This window comes from Palaemon carinicauda, chromosome 41 (assembly GCF_036898095.1).
Source record: "Palaemon carinicauda isolate YSFRI2023 chromosome 41, ASM3689809v2, whole genome shotgun sequence".
Lineage (NCBI taxonomy): Eukaryota > Metazoa > Arthropoda > Malacostraca > Decapoda > Palaemonidae > Palaemon > Palaemon carinicauda.
In genome coordinates, this window is record NC_090765.1 from 59,219,508 (window position 1) to 59,240,087 (window position 20,580).

Sequence of the window (20,580 nt, forward strand, 5' to 3'; positions counted from 1 at the left end):
TATTTATGGTTGCGAATAAAAGTTTTTGTAAGATTAAAATTTTTAGTTTTGGTACAATAGTGTAAAATAGATTGCCTTTATTTGATAAATGTAGTTTGTAAATTAAAGAAAAGGGGTTTTAGCCATTATTCTGTTATTTAGAGCATTTGCATTTTGCACGAAATGTTTGCAGTTTGTACTTTGCTTTATATTTTTTTCTATTACATGTATTTTGTAATTTCATACCTTAGGTTAACTAGTTTGCAGTTTATATTTTGCATTAACTTTTTATTACAGAGATGTACATATATTTTGTATTTTCATACTCTAAGTTAACTTGGTATTTCCATAGAAGATATTCTGTACTCTGTACACTGAATGTAGATAAAGTACAGTACTTACCATTGTAAAAGTATCAGCTCTTAGTAAAGCCATTCTCAATAATAATAGCGAGACTGAAGGGGAAAAGTATTTCCTGTTTATTTTCTTGACTTAAGGAAAAAGTTCTTGATGCTACATTTTAATGAGATGTACTGTGAAAATTAATCTATAGTAAAGTATGAATGATGGTAAAATTGAATTAATTATTATTTTAAAATTTGGATTGAAATGTCTTCTTCCTTTATTTACAGTAACACCATGAGACGTACATTTGATACTGTACGGCTATCGGGCAGATATACAATGGCTGGATCTCAAGGATCACTAAGTTCTCTAGGGTATGGTGGTTCTCTGCACTCTACACCAACACATCATCCGCACACCCCATCACATATGTCTTACTTAGGATCACGGGGGTCATCCATTTACTCTGGAGGCTCTGGCCATCCTTCCCTGGATTCTGGGGCAGATTCAGATGCCTCATTGCACACAGATTCTGAGGATAACTATCCGTTAGTGTCTGTAGTTTTTTTTTTAGTTTCACCCTATTGGCAGTTTAGTTTGACAAAAATTTTCCATGAATAATGAAAGAAATTTAGTTTGTACAGTATTTACATAAAAACTATTATACAGTACTTCAATGTGTTCAGGTCAGTCTTGAATTTATGTAGCTTTTGTATATGAAAATAGTATAGAAATTTACTCCCAGAATATTTTATTAATATACTGTGTTTTTTCGCCACAGAGGCAGTCACTTGGGTGTACCAGGGTGGCCAGGAACTCCAGACTTGGATTCTTGTTTACGTCGCCTTGGTCCTGGGGATAGATCAGGAACCCCATCACATTATCTTCCATATGGTTGTCGCACTCCTGACTCTATCATGTCCACAGGTAAGCAATAAAAAGTCACATTAATTTAAGACTTTTTCTTATTAATTACTGTAGTAATTGATTTTCAAAATGCACTGGAACCTATATGGTTTTGTATCAGCATACGTAATGACTCAATTTTTTTTAATGTTCCAGGAAGTGGCAAATCCGGTGTGAATGATTGGAAATTACCTCAGAAATTACAAATTGTGAAGCCCATAGAAGGGTCACTTACTCTAAGTCAGTGGTCCCGTTTAGCAACGCCAAATCTTGCTGGATTATTGGAGGAGAGGGAGGGAGTTGCTATCAAGGTACAGTAATATACTTTAACCCTTTCATCTTTTGGAAGTTTTAGTTTTGGGGCTGTAGAAATGTTCTTGGTTAATGGATATTTGATGGCCTTCCCAGATGCAATTTTTATGGTAACCATGTCTGTTTAGGGTTTCCTGTGCATGGGTTCAGGTATTAAGTAGGATTTTCAAGTAGTTTACAACCAATAATTTATAAGTTGTTCCAAGGTATGAAAACATGTTGACATACAGTATACCATGCAGGATACAAAGCAAATGCTGCTTGGGGTTGAAGGAACACTATGAAGACCCTTAGGTAATGCTTACAAGTTGATGGTACTACCCCCTTAAGGGATGAAGTTTAGTGATGCCATTTATTGTATGTATGTCTTTGCTGCATATTGCAGACAGTACCAATGATGAAAAATCCAATCATTAATAAAACCATTGAACTGATAAATTAATACAGAACATCAAAAAAGAGTACCCATATAGTCAAAAAGTGATTGGCAGAAACCACTGGTAAAAGAAATACAAAGGGCCGTAGAAGAAGAATGTGAGGTTATTTCAGGGAAGGGTTATAGAGAAAGACATGGATAGAATCAACGTGTAAAAACGGCAATTGAAGAAAAAAGAAAGCCTTCTGGCAAAGGACAGTTATCGGTCTACATGGAAAAGAGGAAAGTGGTTAAAAGGCAGATAATCAAAGAGAATGAGACATATTAGAAAGAATGGATTCAGAATTCCCAAACAGATAAGGGTAAAGAAAAATATTCAGGACAGCAAAGATTAAATATGCTAAAGTTCCAGGACATACAGAATACTAAGTGACTTAACAAATAATGAAGGCAGGTGAAAAAATATTTTGGACCACAATAGTTTGAAAAGTCTCTTATAGTATAAAAAAAGATTATAAGGATTCAGAACAGTTTTGAATCTACAGAGTAATAAGACTTTGAATTAAAAAGCTAAAGGAAAGGCTCATTAAAAGGACAAAAAGTGATAAATTTTCAGTTTTGCTTGACATCATAAGATGAACAAGAGAAACATTTTATAATCGAGGCAATTGCAGATAAAATAGGCCATAGTGAGGAATTGTACCACATAGGCCTTATTTGTTGGAATTTGGAATAAAAAAACCAATTGAATGAGCCACCAGACTCAAATAAGTGATATATCTACCATTTATAACACTAGATTAGGAGAGAAGGCAGTTCAGCAATTGAGTTCTGAGGTTTGTCATAGCAATGGAGAAAACTCGAAGAGTGTAAGGAAGGGTCCCCTGTGGACTGAAGTATGCAGATGAGGTAGTGTTAAGAGTAGAGTTCAAGGAAGAGGTAATGAAAGTGTTTGAAATGTGGAATTGAGAGAAGACTGAAAATCAGCATAAGCAAAACAAATTTAATTGTGACGGGAAAAGAAGCATATGAAAATGTTTTATCAATAAAGTTCCCACATGCCTGTTGTGGGAAAGGTGTTGGAAAAAATTTTGTATAGTATACGAAATGTAAAGATGGTGTCACAAGAGTTGCCCTGAATTGCAAAATCTACTTGAAGTATGAGATTTCTGATATTGAAATGTATAAATGGGGAAGATAAGAGTCAGGAATGCTGTTGTGATAGATAGGCAGGTTTTAGAAGAGATAGACTTTAATTGGTACCTTGGAGACAATGCACTGGAAGCAGATTCCTGGTGAATAAAATTGACTCGCCCAAAGAGAGAACACAAAAACTTGTAATGGATGCATATATTTTGTACTTTACCTGCAATAAAAACATGGGCACTTATGAAAAAAATGAGAGTTGTTGATAAGGGGCGACCTTAGAATGCTAGGATTCTTGGTGAGATTATAAAAGGAGCATTGTATATGAAGTATGATGAATTGTTGGAGAGATTTATTTTCCAGGTGGTTAAAATGCTGAGTTTAAAATGTGAGATAGTCTGACATAAGAGTATAGAAGTAACAGGCAAGAGCTAATTTCACATACTGTATAGCCTTTAAAGGGAAGGGCTTATGTAAAACATTTTTTTCAATATTAAACTTACCCGATAATCATGTAGCTGTCAACTCCGTTGCCCGACAGAATTCTATGGAGGGATACGCCAGCTATCACAATACTAGAAGGGGGTGTATTTACCAGCGCCACCTGTGGCCAGGTACTCAAGTACTTCTTGTTGACACCTCCTCAATTATTCCTCTGTCGTGCTTCCGGCAAGACGTTCTGGGATACGCTTATGTTCTTGGAGTATTTTCACGACTTTGGTGAAGTATTTCTCTTTGATTTCGGCTGTCGCTTTACTGGAAACTTCTATATTAGCTTAGTTAGCTTTTGGAATTAATTTGATTAATTTTGGTGACGAGAGAGTATGAACTCTCGTTCACTTTTCAATGGCCGACCCTTCCCTTAGACGGAAGTGTTGGTGTCTAAGAGAGTATAGACTCTCTTTCTTAATTTTGCTTAACAAAAGTTATAGATTTATTTTATATCTCTCCGCCTCTTATAGGCCTCTTCGATTAACTTCCTTTTATTATAAACTCATTAAAATTAATTTTTATATTTGTTTATATTCGACCTTCCTAATAGTAGGCGGTCTTTTACCGAAGTTAATAAACTTTGAGCCCGTCATTTCGGTTTTACCTGTTAACATATTATGCTATTTCCGCCACAGAGTTTGAAAGATTTTCTTTGACAGTCTCGTACTGTTTTCAAAGCTGAACTAACGTTTTGTTTTGTCTCTGCAGTTGTTGACGTTCAGAACGTTCAACTTGCACTCTATCGTTACGATAGAGAAAGAATGTTCACGGTTTCACGTTGCAGTAAGAGTAACCGTGTCTAGCGTTTTGTTCATTCTTTCTTAACTTAATGGTTTTGATCCTAATAAAGGAACTTTTCAGTTTTTTTCCTTTTACAATAATATGTTTTAACGATATATATGATTGGGCTCTTCTCTCAGGTTCTTAGTCAAGAGAGAGAGAGAGAGAGAGAGAGAGAGAGAGATAGAGACGGAGGGAGAAAGAGGATAAACGTTTCATTCAAGCCTGCCAGGCGTACGAGTAACGTCGTTATCGTTTTTTGCTCTTCTCCCTAGTCTCTTTAGGGGAAGAAACTAAACGTTTCTAGAGTGATCTAGTGTTTAGTCTCTTTCCAACCACTGAATTATCTTTCATTAGATTTTTCTGTTACATTGTAATTCTGTTTTCGCAATTACTAACTTTGAGAAAGGATAGAATTGCGTATTTCAGGTACAAACCACTTAAAGTTTCGAGTTCAGTGAAATAAGTGCAAACAGAAATCAAAGTGATAAGTGATTAGTGCGTGAGGGTACTTTTGTGCGCGCCAGTCGTCCTCCCAGTCCGGGACCTCTTGCAAGCTCCCAAGCCCAGGGGAGAAGCAATGTCGAAGGGCATAAGGGTTCAGCAGGCCTTGATCGACGCACAGAAGTATTCTCGGTGGTTGTGGGCGTGTCTTACCGAGACCGTCACTCCCACCCGCAGACGATTGAGCCCTTATTTTGCTCGTCTGCAGAAGAGATTAGGGGAGAAAATAAAGGCAGAGTAACGCTGGTCTCAGGTCTCAAGACTTCTTAAACGTTAAGTCCAGACCTATGCCAGACGTACGAAGTTAAAGTTCACAACCCGAATACAGTCATCAGTTGATTACACTCCGCCTAAGAGGAGTAAGGTTCTGCCACAACAGATCTCTGCTGTTAAAGCTTTACCTCAGCAGAACTTAGTGTCTGCCGACCCCAAGTTAACTCTACTGCAGTCCATACAGTCACAACTTTCGGTCTTGATGCGTGAGTGTCGGGCTTAGAGTGTTGCACCTCCTCCTCCGCCTACACTCCCTCCACCTGTTCTCGCTCCGCCTGTGCTCGCCCAGCCTGCACCTGCTCCGCCTGTGCTCGCCCAGCCTGCACCTGCTCCGCCTGGTCGCAGCACCATCTGCCAGGCGTACGATGTTGTGAACTCTACTACAGTCCATGCAAGCACAGCTTTCGGACTTGATGAGTGAGTGTCGGGCTGAGAGTGTTGCTCCTCCGCCTCCGCCTACACTCCCTCCTCCTACACTCGCTCCGCCTGATCACAGTACCATCTGCCAGGCGTACGATGTTGTGGACTCTACTACAGTCCATGCAAGCACAGCTTTCGGACTTGATGAGTGAGTGTCGGGCTGAGAGTGTTGCTCCTCCGCCTCCGCCTACACTCCCTCCTCCTACACTCGCTCCGCCTGATCACAGTACCATCTGCCAGGCTTATGATGTTGTGGACTCTACTACAGTCCATGCAAGCACAGCTTTCGGACTTGATGCGTGAGTGTCGGGCTGAGAGTGTTGCTCCTCCGCCTCCGCCTACACTCCCTCCACCTACACTCGCTCCGCCTGATCGCAGTACCACCTGCCAGGCGTACGATGTTGAGACACGTGCTGAGTTTGCTGTTCCCTGTGGTGTTCAGCCTCCGCCTTTCTTAAGGCAACCTTTACATTGGGATCAGGAGGATTATACCTCTCTTCCTCCGCCTCCACTTGCTGCTCCACCAGTGATGCAACACTCGGTTGAGGTACAACAACCTCTCCCGTCCATGAGTCAGTTTCCTCAGCTCTTGCTGCAGCGAGCTCAACCCTCCATAAGGCAAGCACCACAACACCTTAGCCTTGCGCCTCAGGAGCCTCAGCTTGCGAGACATTTACCTTGTTCTGCGCAGCCTCTTCCTCATCGCGCTCCGCTCACACCACAGGAACTGGAACTTGCTACTCCGCTTCCGCCAACCGCTCAGCAAGCGCAACCCTTGGGTTCAACCACTCATGCTAGGAGTCAGCCTCCTCCACCCATGCGCCTTCCTTCTGCTTGTCTTTTATTCAGCCTTTGCAGACTGAGCCTCAGGTGTTCCCTCATCGGAGTCTTGAAGAGGAAACCACACTATTGTTGTTCCAGCTCGTTCTGACTCTGCTGTTCAGCATACCATGGTTTAAACCCCATGCAAGCATGCATAAAGCACTCTAGCACTGGTCATGGAATTTCTGAGAAATGTTAAACGCCATGCACACGCTCTGCTTTCCTTTCAGCAGGCTCTGCTTACAGCAGGCTCTGCTTACTACATGCTCAGCATTCAGCATGCTCTGCATTCAGCATGCTCTGCATACAACATGCTCTGCATACAGCATGCTCTGCAGTCAGCATGCTCTGCATACAACATGCTCTACATACAGCATGCTCTGCATACAGCATACTCTGCATACATCATGCTCTGCATACCTTACCGCATGCTTCTCAACACATCTTGGGTTGTTGCCAACTCACTAGACTGTCAAGCAGTTTCATAACGTTGCCTTCTAGTCTGCTGCTTTGCACCAGTGAACCCTCACTCAGAGAACTTAGCTTTTCTAGGATAAGGTCCCTGTAGATGAGAAAGTTCTTTTCTCCCTCCTTCTGATATTCCCTTGAGGACTCTGTCATTTGGAGGGAGCCTTTAGCTGCATAACCTCTTATGGACTTTTATTTAAGCATAACATGCTTACAGGGAAGGTAATGGTTACACTTCAGCCGCTAATCCCGTCTGTTACCACACCTGCTCCCATAGACCTTGAGCTGTGTTGCATGACATGCAGTCCAAGCTTAGTCCTTGTTAGAGGATTTTTTGTTTACGGAGTCAATGTGTCACGGGGAAGACGTTCAACAACCAACAGAAGGGACTTGTTGTGACGCAGTGCGGCAACCTCAGCAACCCGTTAAGGAGTTGTCTGTACGACCCAGACAGTCTAGACAGATTCGGGTTGTCACTGTACTTCCTCGCTTGCCCATGATTGACAGTTTACAGACTGTGCAGCAGTATCACGATCTTGTGTCCGGCTCCGTCAGACGACTGGCTTTTAAGAGCTCCCTCAAGTCGTCGCTGTCTGGAGATTTTCAAATGGACTATGGATCTGACCAAGGAACTGGGCCTCCTGGTCAATTTTGAGGAGTCTCAGCTCGTTCCATCCCAGACCATTGTCTCCTTGGGTATGGATCTTTAGAGTCGAGCTTTTCGGACTTGTCCGTCGGCCCCAAGGATCTTCCAAGCCCTAGAATGCATCCAGAGCATGCTGAGAAGGAACCGATGCTTAGTCAGGCAGTGGATGAGTCTAACAGGGACACTTTCATCGCTGGCCCTGTTCATCGAGTTAGGGAGACTCCACCTCCGCCCCCTTCAGTATCATCTAGCTGCTCACTGGATAAAGGACATGACGCTAGAGACGGGCTCAGTTCCTGTTTCTGAAGAGATGAGGTCTACTCTAACGTGGTGGAAGAACAGCATTCTTCTCAAGGAAGGTCTACCTTTGGCTGTTCAGACCTCCGACCACCGTCTCTTCTCGGACGCATCGGACACGGGCTGAGGTGCGACACTGGACGGACAGGAATGCTCGGGAACATGGAATCAGGAGCAAAGGACACTTCACATCTATTGCAAGGAGTTGTTGGCAGTTCATTTGGCCTTGATAAACTTCAAGTCCCTCCAGCTTAACAAGGTGGTGGAGGTGAACTCCGACTACACCACAGCCTTGGCTTACATCTCCAAGCAGGGAGGGACTCATTCGAGGAAGTTGTTCGAGATCGCAAGGGACCTCCTCATTTGGTCAAAAGATCGAAAGCTCACGCTGGTAACGAGGCTCATTCAGGGCGATATGAATGTCATGGCAGATCGCCTCAGCCGGAAGGGTCAGGTCTTCCCCACAGAGTGGACCCTTCACAAGAATGTTTGCAGCAGACTTTGGGCCCTGTGGGGTCAGCCAACCATAGATCTATTCGCTACCTCGATGACCAAGAGGCTCCTCTTGTATTGTTCTCCGATTCCAGACCCAGCAGCAGTTCGCGTGGATGCCTTTCTGCTGGATTGGTCCCATCTCAACCTGTATGCATTCCCGCCGTTCAAGATTGTCAACAGGGTACTTCAGAAGTTCGCCTCTCACAAAGGGACACGGCTGACGTTGGTTGCTCCCCTCTGGCCCGCGAGAGAATGGTTCACTGAGGTACTGCAATGGCTGGTCGACGTTCCCAGGACTCTTCCTCCTAGAGTGGACCTTCTGCGTCAACCTCACGTAAAGAAGGTACACCCAACCTCCACGCTCTTCGTCTGACTGCCTTCAGACTATCGAAAGACTCTCAAGAGCTAGAGGCTTTTCGAAGGAGGCAGCCAGAGCGATTGCCAGAGCAAGGACGACATCCACTCTCAGAGTCTATCAGTCTTAATGGGAAGTCTTCCGAAGCTGGTGCAAGGCCAATGCAGTTTTCCTCAACCAGTACCAATGTAACCCAGATTGCTGACTTCCTGTTACATCTAAGGAACGTAAGATCCCTATCAGCTCCTACGATCAAGGGTTACAGAAGTTTGTTGGCAGCGGTTTTCCGCCACAGAGGCTTGGATCTTTCCTCCAACAAAGATCTACAGGACCTCCTTAGGTTTTTTGAGACCTCAAAGGAACGTCGGTTGTCCACTCTAGGCTGGAATCTAGACGTGGTCCTAAGGTTCCTAATGTCATCAGGATTTCAACCGCTCCAATCAGCCTCTTTTAAGGACCTCACATTAAAAACTCTTTTCCTCGTGTGCTTAGCAACAGGTAAAAGAGTAAGTGAGATCCACGCCTTCAGCAGGAACATAGGTTTCACATCTGAAACGGCTACATGTTCCTTGCAGCTCGGTTTTTTGGCTAAAAACGAGCTTCCTTCCCGTCCTTGGCCTAAGTCGTTCGAGATCCCAAGCCTGTCCAACATGGTGGGGAACGAACTGGAGAGAGTACTTTGCCCAGTTAGAGCTCTTAAGTACTATCTAAGAAGGTCAAAACCATTACGAGGACAATCAGAAGCCTTATGGTGTGCTATCAAGAAGCCTTCTCTACCAATGTCTAAGAACTCAGTTTCTTACTACATCAGGCTTCTGATTAGAGAAGCAAATTCTCATCTGAAGGAAGAAGACCTTGCTTTGCTGAAGGTAAGGACACATGAAGTGAGAGCTGTGGCTACTTCAGTGGCCTTCAAACAGAACCGTTCTCTGCAGAGTGTTATGGATGCAACCTATTGGAGAAACAAGTCAGTGTTCGCATCATTCTATCTCAAAGATGTCCAGTCTCTTTACGAGTACTGCTACACCCTGGGTCCATTCGTAGCAACGAATGCAGTAGTAGGCGAGGGCTCAGCCACTACATTCCCATAATCCCATAACTTTTTTAACCTTTCTCTTGAATACTTTTTATGGGTTGTACGGTCGGCTAAGAAGCCTTCCACATCCTTGTTGATTTGGCGGGTGGTCAATTCTTTCTTGAGAAGCGCCAAGGTTAAAGGTTGTGATGAGGTCCTTTAGTATGGGTTGCAGCCCTGTATACTTTAGCACCTTTGAGTTGATTCAGCCTCCCAAGAGGAACGCTGCGCTCAGTAAGGAAGACGATCTTATTAAAGGCAGAGTAACGGTTCAAGTCGACTTCCTTACCAGGTACTTATTATTTCATTGTTATTGTGGATAACTGATTATATGAAATATGGGATACTTAGCTATCCTTTAATCTTGTACACTGGTTTTCACCCACCCCCCTGGGTGTGAATCAGCTACATGATTATCGGGTAAGTTTAATATTGAAAAATGTTATTTTTATTAATAAAATAAATTTTTGAATATACTTACCCGATAATCATGATTTAATCGACCCTCCCTTCCTCCCCATAGAGAACCAGTGGACCGAGGAATAATTGAGGAGGTGTCAACAAGAAGTACTTGAGTACCTGGCCACAGGTGGCGCTGGTAAATACACCCCCTTCTAGTATTGTGATAGCTGGCGTATCCCTCCATAGAATTCTGTCGGGCAACGGAGTTGACAGCTACATGATTATCGGGTAAGTATATTCAAAAATTTATTTTATTAATAAAAATAACATTTTTATGCTGATATAATTTAATACATAGTATATTTAATACTGTATGATTTTAATACAGTCATAATGATTAAGCTGTCCTGTTAAGTAGTACACGTGCTTGCTCTAATTCTTCCAGGATTAAAGGTGCTGTTTTGTAAATTGTACTAACAAGTATTATATGAAGAATAAAGATAAACATTTATGGCTGCAGTATAATAATTGATGTGAAGATACTTATGGATTTGGAATGAGATCAATGTTCGTAATTTCAGCAAACTTTAATTTTTCTCTGGAACAAATGGTGATAGTAGCAAATCTATGACATTTAGAATGTGCCACAAGGCCCTGCTGCATTGACTAATGTTTTATACAGTGAACATACACAATTTTATATACTGTATTTACATATTTATAAGGAATGTACACATTCTTGACAACTTAATAAAGTACTGTACAGCTTGAACAGTAAAGTAATGTACATTTCACAATCTCCAGGAAGAGAAATTGAAGAAAAAAATTACAATAAAATAAATGTTAAAATTTCAAATACTGTAGTTGTAATTTTCTAGGTTTGTATCTAAATGGGGATTTAGAAGGCTAGCAGTTTATAAAAAAATATAAACTCATGAATAACCGGCATAAAATTGAAAAAAGGTATTTCTAATAATAGTTTTCATATTTGTTTTCAGGGTGGTGCTGGAATTGAACAGCTGAAATTGGATGTTTATTCAATGTCAGACCTAGAAGAAGATGAACCTGAAGAAGAACACCCCGGAAAAAGATTTATGTGTACATCAGGAGTCTTCACTTACACAAATTCTACTATTCTCCACCCGGATGATCAAACCACTTCAACCCGCAGGTAATTGCCTCATTTCTAAATCTCTACTCAGAAATAATGTCTTTATCTTCATGAATAAAATGCTGTAATAGCTTAACACTTAATAGATGTGAATACTTTTGTGCTTGCTATAATGTAACTTTTGTTAAAGTATACCTAGTAAGGCATTAATAAAAAGATGTAAGATTTTATTAACATTCAAAGAATTATGCAGTCTCATATCAATTTTCTTATTGAACTGATTGGTTTTCCTTTAAGACAAAAATTAGATATAAATATACTTGTTCTTTTGTTAACCCTCCTTTCCTTTGAATATTTGATACTATTTTGTTGTAATAATGACCTGTTTTAAAGCAGATGTTTAAAAACAGAATTCTTGACAAACTAAATTCATATAAAAAAGGAACCTTCTTCATTTTTGTCTTATCATCATTAAAAAAATATTTAATTTTTATAGATAAAATTTTCATCTCTATTCAACAGCCTCCAACAAGCACAAGTAAGTGTCTTGCCTGCACCAACGACACATCCTACTACTACTACCCCAAGTACTCCCATTAGAGCTCCATCGTGCCCACCATCAAGGCGTGGATCTACTGCCACTTTCTCTACAAATACTGGCCTGGCAAAGGTTTTGAATGAAAGGGGGATGCATCAGCAAAGTGGATATTCTCCTACTGCTACTCCTGCCAATACTCCTACTAATTCAAAACCAGGATCACCTGAACATGAAGGATACAAACTGCCTGGTAAGTTGTAAATTCTTTTAGTGGTCAGGTTAGTTTACACTTAATTACAGTTTAGTATTTTAGTGTTTTCCATTGGGTTTTTGGCCTTCTTTTAATAAGTTTTCAGATGTCTGTGCCCTTTTTTTATTTTTTTTTTTATTTTTTTTTTTTTTTTTTTTTACTAAACAGTATATAGAAATCAAGCGTGTTCAAGTTTAATGCACCCATATATAATGCTAAGTCAGATCCTGATATATTAAACATTGTGCTCAATTCTAGGTACCATACTGTATTTTTTTTTTTTGCAAGTTTTAAAAAATATAAATTTCAATTTACTCTATTTTCTGTGAATCTCTGCAGATTGACATTTACGCAGTTCTATAGACAAGTTTGTTCCTACAGGAATACAAACAATTGTCTTTTAATATGAGTACAATTTCAGTGAAGCTGTAAAATTACATTAAAACTTTTAATGGGGTGGTCGGTAAAGCCATTGATGAGACCTTGCCTGCCACTGCAGAGAAGGCAGTATAAGTGATGACTATTGATGAGACTTTGCCTGCTTTTAGGGAGATTTTGTCTTTTGCTGCAGTATTATCGCTTCCAGCCCTGAAATCCTCGACGACTCTGAAGCCTGGTAGTGATGTATATCCCCAGCATTCCTGTATCTTTGACATCTCATTTGCTGCTGAACCCATCAAAGTAGTAGTACTGTAGTAGTCATCACTAAATACTCATGAGACTTTGACTGGCCTCTTTGCATGTATGCGTGAGAGGCAGTGCGGTGTTGAATACTGACTCAGCTCGGTAAGGTGAATGGTTACATGCTACAAGTGTTCATGCGCTTGCTGCCAGTATTCAGTCTCGTACATACTGAGCACGCTCACCATTAGTCAGGATGAAGGAAGCGCCCCTTGCCCCTTCATTCTTCCGAGAGACCTTAAGATTCCATCCTGGGAAAACGGCCATCCAATAGAAGGATTGTGGTGGATTGTTCATTTGATGAGCTCTCCGCATGAGCAACATGAGCGTGATGATGTTAGTAGACAGTCTCATCACAGACTTTCTGATCACTGGTCTCCAGCTGACACGCCAGTTCTGATGATGTTAGTAGACAGTCTCATCACAGACTTTCTGATCACTGGTCTCCAGCTGACACGCCAGTTCTCCAGGCACATTATGTTCGAACACCATTTGATCACTCCTCTTGCCTACTTGTCAAGTGTTTGTGACGTTCTTGTCACAGGGTACCTGTCCACTTGTCAAATGATTGTAACGTTCTTGTCACAGGGTACCTGTCCACTTGTCAAGTGATTGTGACGTTCTTGTCACAGGGTACCTGTCCACTTGTCAAGTGATTGTGAAGTTCTTGTCACAGGGTACCTGTTCCCTGCTTCTGCTCAACATTCTAGGCTGCCTTATCGGTATCTTCCAACCCACAAACATCCCTCTATGTATCAAGACCTTTCCACTCGCCCACATGATCTGTCAAAGCAGGCAATTTCACTGGACTTTTTTTTAACACTCCCACGGACATAAAGATGCTACATAACACACAAACCATAGTTGGCAATATTCCTCAACACCCAGTGACAGGACAGGCTTTCACTCGACTCGCATGTGCTCTGCTCAGTACCACATTATACCTTCAAAAGGTACATGTGACCTTGAGGGTATGAGGTTTTGAGGCACCTTGCCCATTAATTGGTAAGAACTTCAAGCTGTCTTTTCTTCTTCAGGGTTTTGCACCATTTCCATTCTCTGTCTAGCATGCAAATACATAAAAGGAGGAGGATTCTGCCGAGTTTTGTACAAGATCTCCTATCCTATGAAAGGAGGAGACCTGGAACATTGATGACCCAACACCACCCGATTCCAGACCAGCACCAGTGTAAGCATAGAATCCAGAGACTGAGCCTACGTTTATCAATATGTATACTTACGTCTTGCCACCTTTTTGCCCGATTTACCGACTAATTAGGACTGTTGATGACACCAGATCTCGGATGACAATGGTGGCTTGCTCCCAAGTGGCTAAACACCGAATGGTATCCAAATATGTTGATGCTCCTCATCGAGGTACACAGAGCGTGCCCCTATGTCCTACCCTGCTAATCAGCCCTACCTGCAAAGGTACCATAACTCTGTAGCTTCCCTTACTCTTCACAGTGGGCAACTATCCAGCATCTCCTCCAAGGGAAAGAGTATTTGTGAGGCACTGCACAGGAGATATCTGTATACCTGCATAGATCCAACGTAACTGTATGCAAAGGGAAGTGTGCTATTTTCTGCAATGGGTATCATAGATGCGATAGGCTACTTCCTAAGTCAGAGCCTCTGCAATACATCGCAGATTTGTATAACTTTGTCAGAAGAAAAACTCAGTCTTTGTAGTGAAATGTTTCTACTAGGCCTTAAGTTAGGTCATTAGAGTGAAGGGCCTAGACCTTCCTCAGGTCATTAGAGTGAACGGCCTAAACCTTTCCTCTTCGTTGGAATTCTTTGTGTTCATAAAGAGCTCTGAATAGTCCTGTTCCTCCCAGGGAACTCAAATCACTAGTTCTCAGTCTCTCAAACCGGCACTATACAAGCCCTTGAGAAAGGTATTAGTTAGGGATCCGACTCAAAAGACACTTCTTTCTAACCCAGGCCTTGAACGTGTGGAGGTAAATTCGGCCACTCCACATCCTTGTAGAACTGGAAATCACAGATTTTGATATACATTCAGTAATGTGAATAATTCTACAGTATTATTTTCAAGGCAACTTACTGTCAAACTTTTCTACTACCTATTTTCAATACTTTTTCTATGTCTATAATGTACTTTTGTAATATGAAATTGTTCTTACAGATGAATAAAACATTAAAAAAGTTTTTAAGTTTTAATAACTTTAATAAAATTTAAAATTACAAGCACGATATTGAAAAATCCCACACGCCTTTGGATGCACAAGTACTGTATGATGCAGCAGTTTCCTGCTGTCAAAATTAAGAGTTCTTCTGCAGAACGAAGGCTTTGGGAACCATTTGAGGTTACGAGCACTGGTGGATTGCGTGTATCCACTCCCGTTAAGCCTTACAAACTCGGTTATGAGTTCCTGTCTCATTTTGTTCCATTTCTGTTGAAGAGTGTCCTTAACTGCAGCTGCATTCATTACGTCTTCCTGCGCTGCAGCTTCCCCTTCAGCATGGATTTCTAAGGATCTTGTCCAAAGCCATGTCACCAAACCTGTGGAAAAAAAAATAAATTTGAAATGAAATTTTGAATAAGATTAAAATGTTGGGTCAAACATTTTAAGATTAAATTTGATGCTACGGTACCTATGATAAAATGTTATACGGGTTATTCTAAAAGAAATCGAAAAAATAAAGAAAGAATTAATTAACACCTGGGATGAGATGAGCTTTGTGCAAAGTGACAGAAAGAACATTGATTGATCACTTGATTGGTTGGGGGGAAATGTCAGGAGGGATGAGGTGGGGGCCAGCTTTAACTAGTCATGCCCTACAGTTGCCACAAACTGGTCTATAGTATGCCTAACAGTAAATTGCTGTCAGTACTGGTGCACTGAGAACATAAGCAATGGCCATAATGCTAATTGAGGCGGATTCTTCCATCTTATGGATGAGCAGAAGCTTTCAGTCATACCAATGGCTAAGCAGGAAATCTTTCTCTACTATTCTCCCGCTTCTCTCAAAAATTAGCAAACCCCTAAACTTGAAAGGACAAATAGATTTGCCTTGTGATTCGCAGACTTTGAACAGCTTCGCAAATACAGAAAATCTATTTTTGAGTAGTAGTTCATTGCTTTAAGACCCAGAATCCAGCTATTCATTCTTCCCTATAAGAAAAACCCGCTGAAATCAGGATGACTTGGTCCTCTGTCCTGTGAGGGCCCTACCTGAAGAGGATTTGAAGCTTCAGACTGAATGAACACTCTCTCTGTACCGGAAGGGTAAAGATGATATTCAAAAATTCCATTTCTTTATGGCTTAGCAAGACAATTAGACCATCCCTGACATGCACACAAATCAAGATGGACTGTATATACCCTAGGATGTAGGAAGAACCTGTCAGGGGCAGGTGTTTGGAAATGTCAGACAACCATCACTGCGCACTACGTTCAGGAGTATACCAGTCTGGTGGTAGCTGCTCAAAAGCTGCTGGTCAGGGTACCATACAGAACGAATGGCTGGTATCAACTAGTTAATTTAAATAGAAATCCAACATACTGTATAGCCACTCCTTACAAGCAGAAAGTTAGGAGATGGTTACTACATCTAAAAAAGGAACTGAAAAAGGGGACTTGGGATCCAGCCGAGTTTGATTGGTAATGTCTTACAGCCGCCCCCCCCCCCCCCCATTTTTCCACCACAAGGTGAAAAATACCCCCTTCTACACAAGTTTTAGTCCCAGCTGGTACCTTAACGCTCTCCACCGTTAAGGTATGGCTCTATGAAGTCAGAAAGTGTGCGATTTTCAACACTTTTCTTAGGACTGCCATTGCGAAGATGGAGAATGTCAACCCTCAGGGCTGAGATGTAGATTCTTCTTCAGATAGTATCGCAGAACCCTCACAAGATAAAATCAACTCCTTTCAATTACCACCTGATGCTTCCTTTAGAGAGGGGATAGAAGTCTCCTCAAACCTGGGGTCAGGTATTGATGGATTGATTCAGAAGAGACACAGCAACTTTCCTGCTCTCTTTGCTTATATTAAGATTAGGAAAAATACAGTCTTCAGAATTGGATCGGTGTCTGTCGACTCAAATGCTCATATGGTGTTCGTAAGAGTCTTAAAAATATTGATCATATCCCACTCCAGGGGCGCGTGACATCCAAGGGTGGGTAAAGCTCCTCATGAGTATAGACAACACCCAGTACGAAGACAGATGTGTACCCATCAGTCAAAAGACTTACAGTACTCAAGTTGCTTCTCTTAGTGAAGGATAATGAGAAAATTTGCGATCTGTGCTAGAGATGCTCTGATCAAACTAATATCCCTTCTACGACACCACAGGAGATGATCCACTGTCCCTGGATACTGCTGAAGAGGAAAATTTCAGGTATCCAAATATCTCCAGTACTGTCCCTTGTGAAAAGCCTCAAGCTCAAAGGAGTTGCTCAATATGTAAACCATGGAATGCAAATGACCTCATGGGTTGGTGGTTTTTCCAAATGTTCAACCAACAGAGAAGGACATTTCACATGGAATAATTCTCTCAGGGTCTTGACTAGAAGTGCTAATAGATCGGGATACTATTTGGCATATGGTCACCTGGAAGCAATCAAGGTCATCCTGAGGCCTGGAGTGAACAACACTTAATAAACTGTCCATGGTCTGAAATGGGGGAACATATCACCTGATTTTCTTAGTCTAATCACTAGGCTAGATCAATCCATACCTACTGGAACAGGATTGTTTGGGGAATCTATAGAGGATAACCAGTGACATTTCAAAGAACACTTTCAAAGAACACTGAAGAGTTCTCTGGTGAGGAAAGATGGCTAAGAGGACTGCCAGTTGCAAGCTGGGAGTACAAGTATTTTACAAAAGCGCTTGCATTATCTCTTCCAGCCTGTTTACGATAGTCTGAGAGACAGACTCTTGCTGCTGTTGTGTCTATCAGCATTCCCCTCCCCCCCCCCAATACTAAACCTCTGCTTGGGTTTGAGATTTGACTTTTCCCAATTTATCACAATCCACATCCCATGACAAAATAGGAGAAACCTATCTTGATTCTGTAACAACTGGCCTTCTCAGTGAGGTAGTTGCTACATAATTGAGATAATTGTGGAGATGCATCAACAGATGTAAAGCATCCTATGCAAGGTCTGACTGTTGAGGAAGAGGTAGAGGTGTGGAGGTACTCCCTACAGGACTGATGAATGAGTAGTTGGAAGTACACAGATACACTGGAAGCATAAAGCCTCTTTCTCTGATAAAACTCTGTACAAACGGTACCATTCCCATCTTGAGCTTGTCTATTGAACAAGGTTGTTAAGAGCAGTTTGATGACCTATAAACTATTTGATTGTACAGTACAAGCCTGACGCCCCATGTCGAATAATTTCTAGCATATTTTTCTCCTACACCAATTTCAACTCTGCCAGCAAACCCATGCTTTTGGGCAAGGTTGAATAATGAAAACTATCGGTCTCCAAAATTGGGGTGGGGGTAGTCCAGAAAAGGTAGCTGTACCCAATCCATCGGAGACACTACCCAAGTCTCAGCCTTGTATTTTTGCTAGGTAGCCCAATGGCATGACAGGCATCCCCCATACTCAGGGGAACAGGAGAAAATACCAAGATCAACATCCCCCCCCCCCCCCAAACTTACACTTTCCTTCCTGAACTGGCTGGCCAGGTAAGGTGAGGTTAAGGGCTTCGAAAGGGCTGTGCATACACACAATTTCTTCAAGTGGAAGAGGTCACAGGAAATTCAGATTGGGGTCTAGAGATGGTCAGAGCAGCCTACTTCACCTCCAAACAATATCGCAAGCATGGCTGCAGACACGAAGAGCCAGTGCAATGCGTCAGAGAGTCCTGCAAAGAAATTCTCCACTCAACTGCCGACTTATCCGTCAACTGTAAGAGATTCATTGGGAGGAGAATGTGGCCACATGTCTAACATGTATTGGAGCAACATACTTTATGTATCTCTGGACCAAGTTTAGAGAATTGGGAAATCAAATCAAACCTCTTCATAACAGTTTGCCAGCTGACAGGTGTACTAAAGACATTGCCTTTCAATCAGGCTGCCCAAGACAGTGTGCTTCTCCTAAAACTCATGAATAGATAACCCCCATCTTTCCTTGGGAAGTACATCACTGTGCCTAACCATTAGTCAAGCTAGGAGATTTATTTAGATTGACCAAGGCAGAAGTCTCCATGGTAGCTGACTTAGCTTCTACTGAGAAAGGACATGTTTTCTGACTAAGTCCATCCAATGGAAACTCCCCTACCAGTGTGCACACTGATTGGGAAAATTGAATCATTGAGGAGGCATAAGACTCTAGCAAAGTAATAATGTGAGGGGTAGAAACTAGTTTGACTGACTTCGAAGTAAGTTCTCAGATTCATAGATCAGATTGTCAATTTGATCTAAGGCTAAACTAGTAAGATCTGACCATGGCAGCTCTAGAGAAGAACAAAATACGACAGAAGCCCTACTTGGAGGTTGGGCCATGGTTCCTTATTAAGTCATTGCACTTGTGAATGAGTACAAGAACGTCTACAAAGGAACTCTTTGACTTGGGGTTTTCTACTTCCAGTGATACTGGGCAAAGGTCTGTGAGGACAACAAGACGAGCAGAGAGAGACTGACAATTTACTGAACATGCAAAATCATTTGTATTTTCATTCAAATATAAATTGGTAAATACCAAGGCGGTAGCGTAATGAAATATACATTGATACATGAAAATAAAGCTCTCAAAGAGCGCAACATTGTTATACAAAAATCCACTGTGAGGAATAAATAATAAAGTTACAATACTGTATACAGAAAAGAGTCCAGGGGGAGGAAACATGGCGGGGTAAGACGATGTCCTTACAAGTAATCCCCCCCCCCTCCCAGACAGCGGGTATCGGAGATGGTTGATGCAATTAATCCCTGTATCGTGGCGGGCGATGTGATTCCCCTCTGGTGCTTGAGCGGAGGGGAAGGTTGCTCTGCTTCGAAGGAATCGTCTAACCCTGTCGTTGCTTGGTTTTCTCCCGTCTGGTGGAGGATTTGTTCTGTGGTGGAATCCTGGGTTTAACAGGGCCTGTGGTGATCTTCCTGTTGTTTTCAAGGTACGCTGATTTTAATCGGTCGATTGTCACCCAATCTTCTTGTTCGTGGACGTTCAAGAGGAAAGATTTGGCTCTTCTTCTGACAATCTCATAATCGCAATAAGGTCTAGTCAGGGGTTGGCGGCGAGCATCGACCCAGATGAAGATGTTGCAGTCGTGTAGGTTCTTGGGCGTGAAGTGTCAGGTCCTGTCCTCACATGTTTTCAGGCATGATGTGAATTTCCCGGAGATTTCTCTCAGGTGATCCAGCTTGGTGTCGTCAGTAGTTGCAGAGAATAACTCGCCAGGGACTGTAAGTGCCTTGCCGTAGAGATTCACCGTCTGGCCAGGGAGCGGTGCGAAGGCCAAGGAGGACCCATGGGAGTTCCAAAGTTTGTTTGTACATCTCGCCATCAGGGCTGCCTAGAGTATGCAATGAGCTCTCTCGACCATGCCGTTCGCTGCAGGGTTGTATGCCATGATGCTTAGGAGTGTCGTTTCCATCAGGTTTGCCAGAGAGAGCCAGATCTCTGACAGGAAAGCAAAACCTCGGTCCTTCGTGATTTTGTCGGGGACACCGAAGTGGGTGATCAATCCAACAGGAGAGCTTCGGTGCAGGCATGGGTGGTTACTTTGGGCATCAGAGTTGCTTCTAACCATCTAGTGGAGCAGTCGACGATTGTTGGGAGGCGGCTTGCAGAACCTGAAGGCAGCTGAGGTCCCACGACGTCCACATGGATGTGTCCGAATTGTCTCTTGGGTTGGGGAAAATTGCCGACTCCCGATGGCAGTTGATCTTACTCGTCTGGCAGTTAATGCAGGTTCTCGCCCA

At 42.2% G+C, this 20,580-nt stretch overlaps 1 protein-coding gene across 6 annotated transcripts in view; it reads left to right on the forward strand.

The window, feature by feature from the left end:
* milt (trafficking kinesin-binding protein milt) overlaps window positions 1-20,580 on the forward strand; it is a 393,019-nt gene that overhangs the window by 364,996 nt on the left and 7,443 nt on the right. For all 6 annotated transcript variants that reach the window (XM_068364781.1, XM_068364782.1, XM_068364783.1 and 3 more), the window contains 5 exons: window positions 612-872; window positions 1,106-1,251; window positions 1,387-1,541; window positions 11,092-11,264; window positions 11,727-11,992. In XM_068364781.1, coding sequence (XP_068220882.1) covers window positions 612-872; window positions 1,106-1,251; window positions 1,387-1,541; window positions 11,092-11,264; window positions 11,727-11,992 — 1,001 coding nt within the window. The remainder of the gene's footprint in view (window positions 1-611; window positions 873-1,105; window positions 1,252-1,386; window positions 1,542-11,091; window positions 11,265-11,726; window positions 11,993-20,580) is intronic.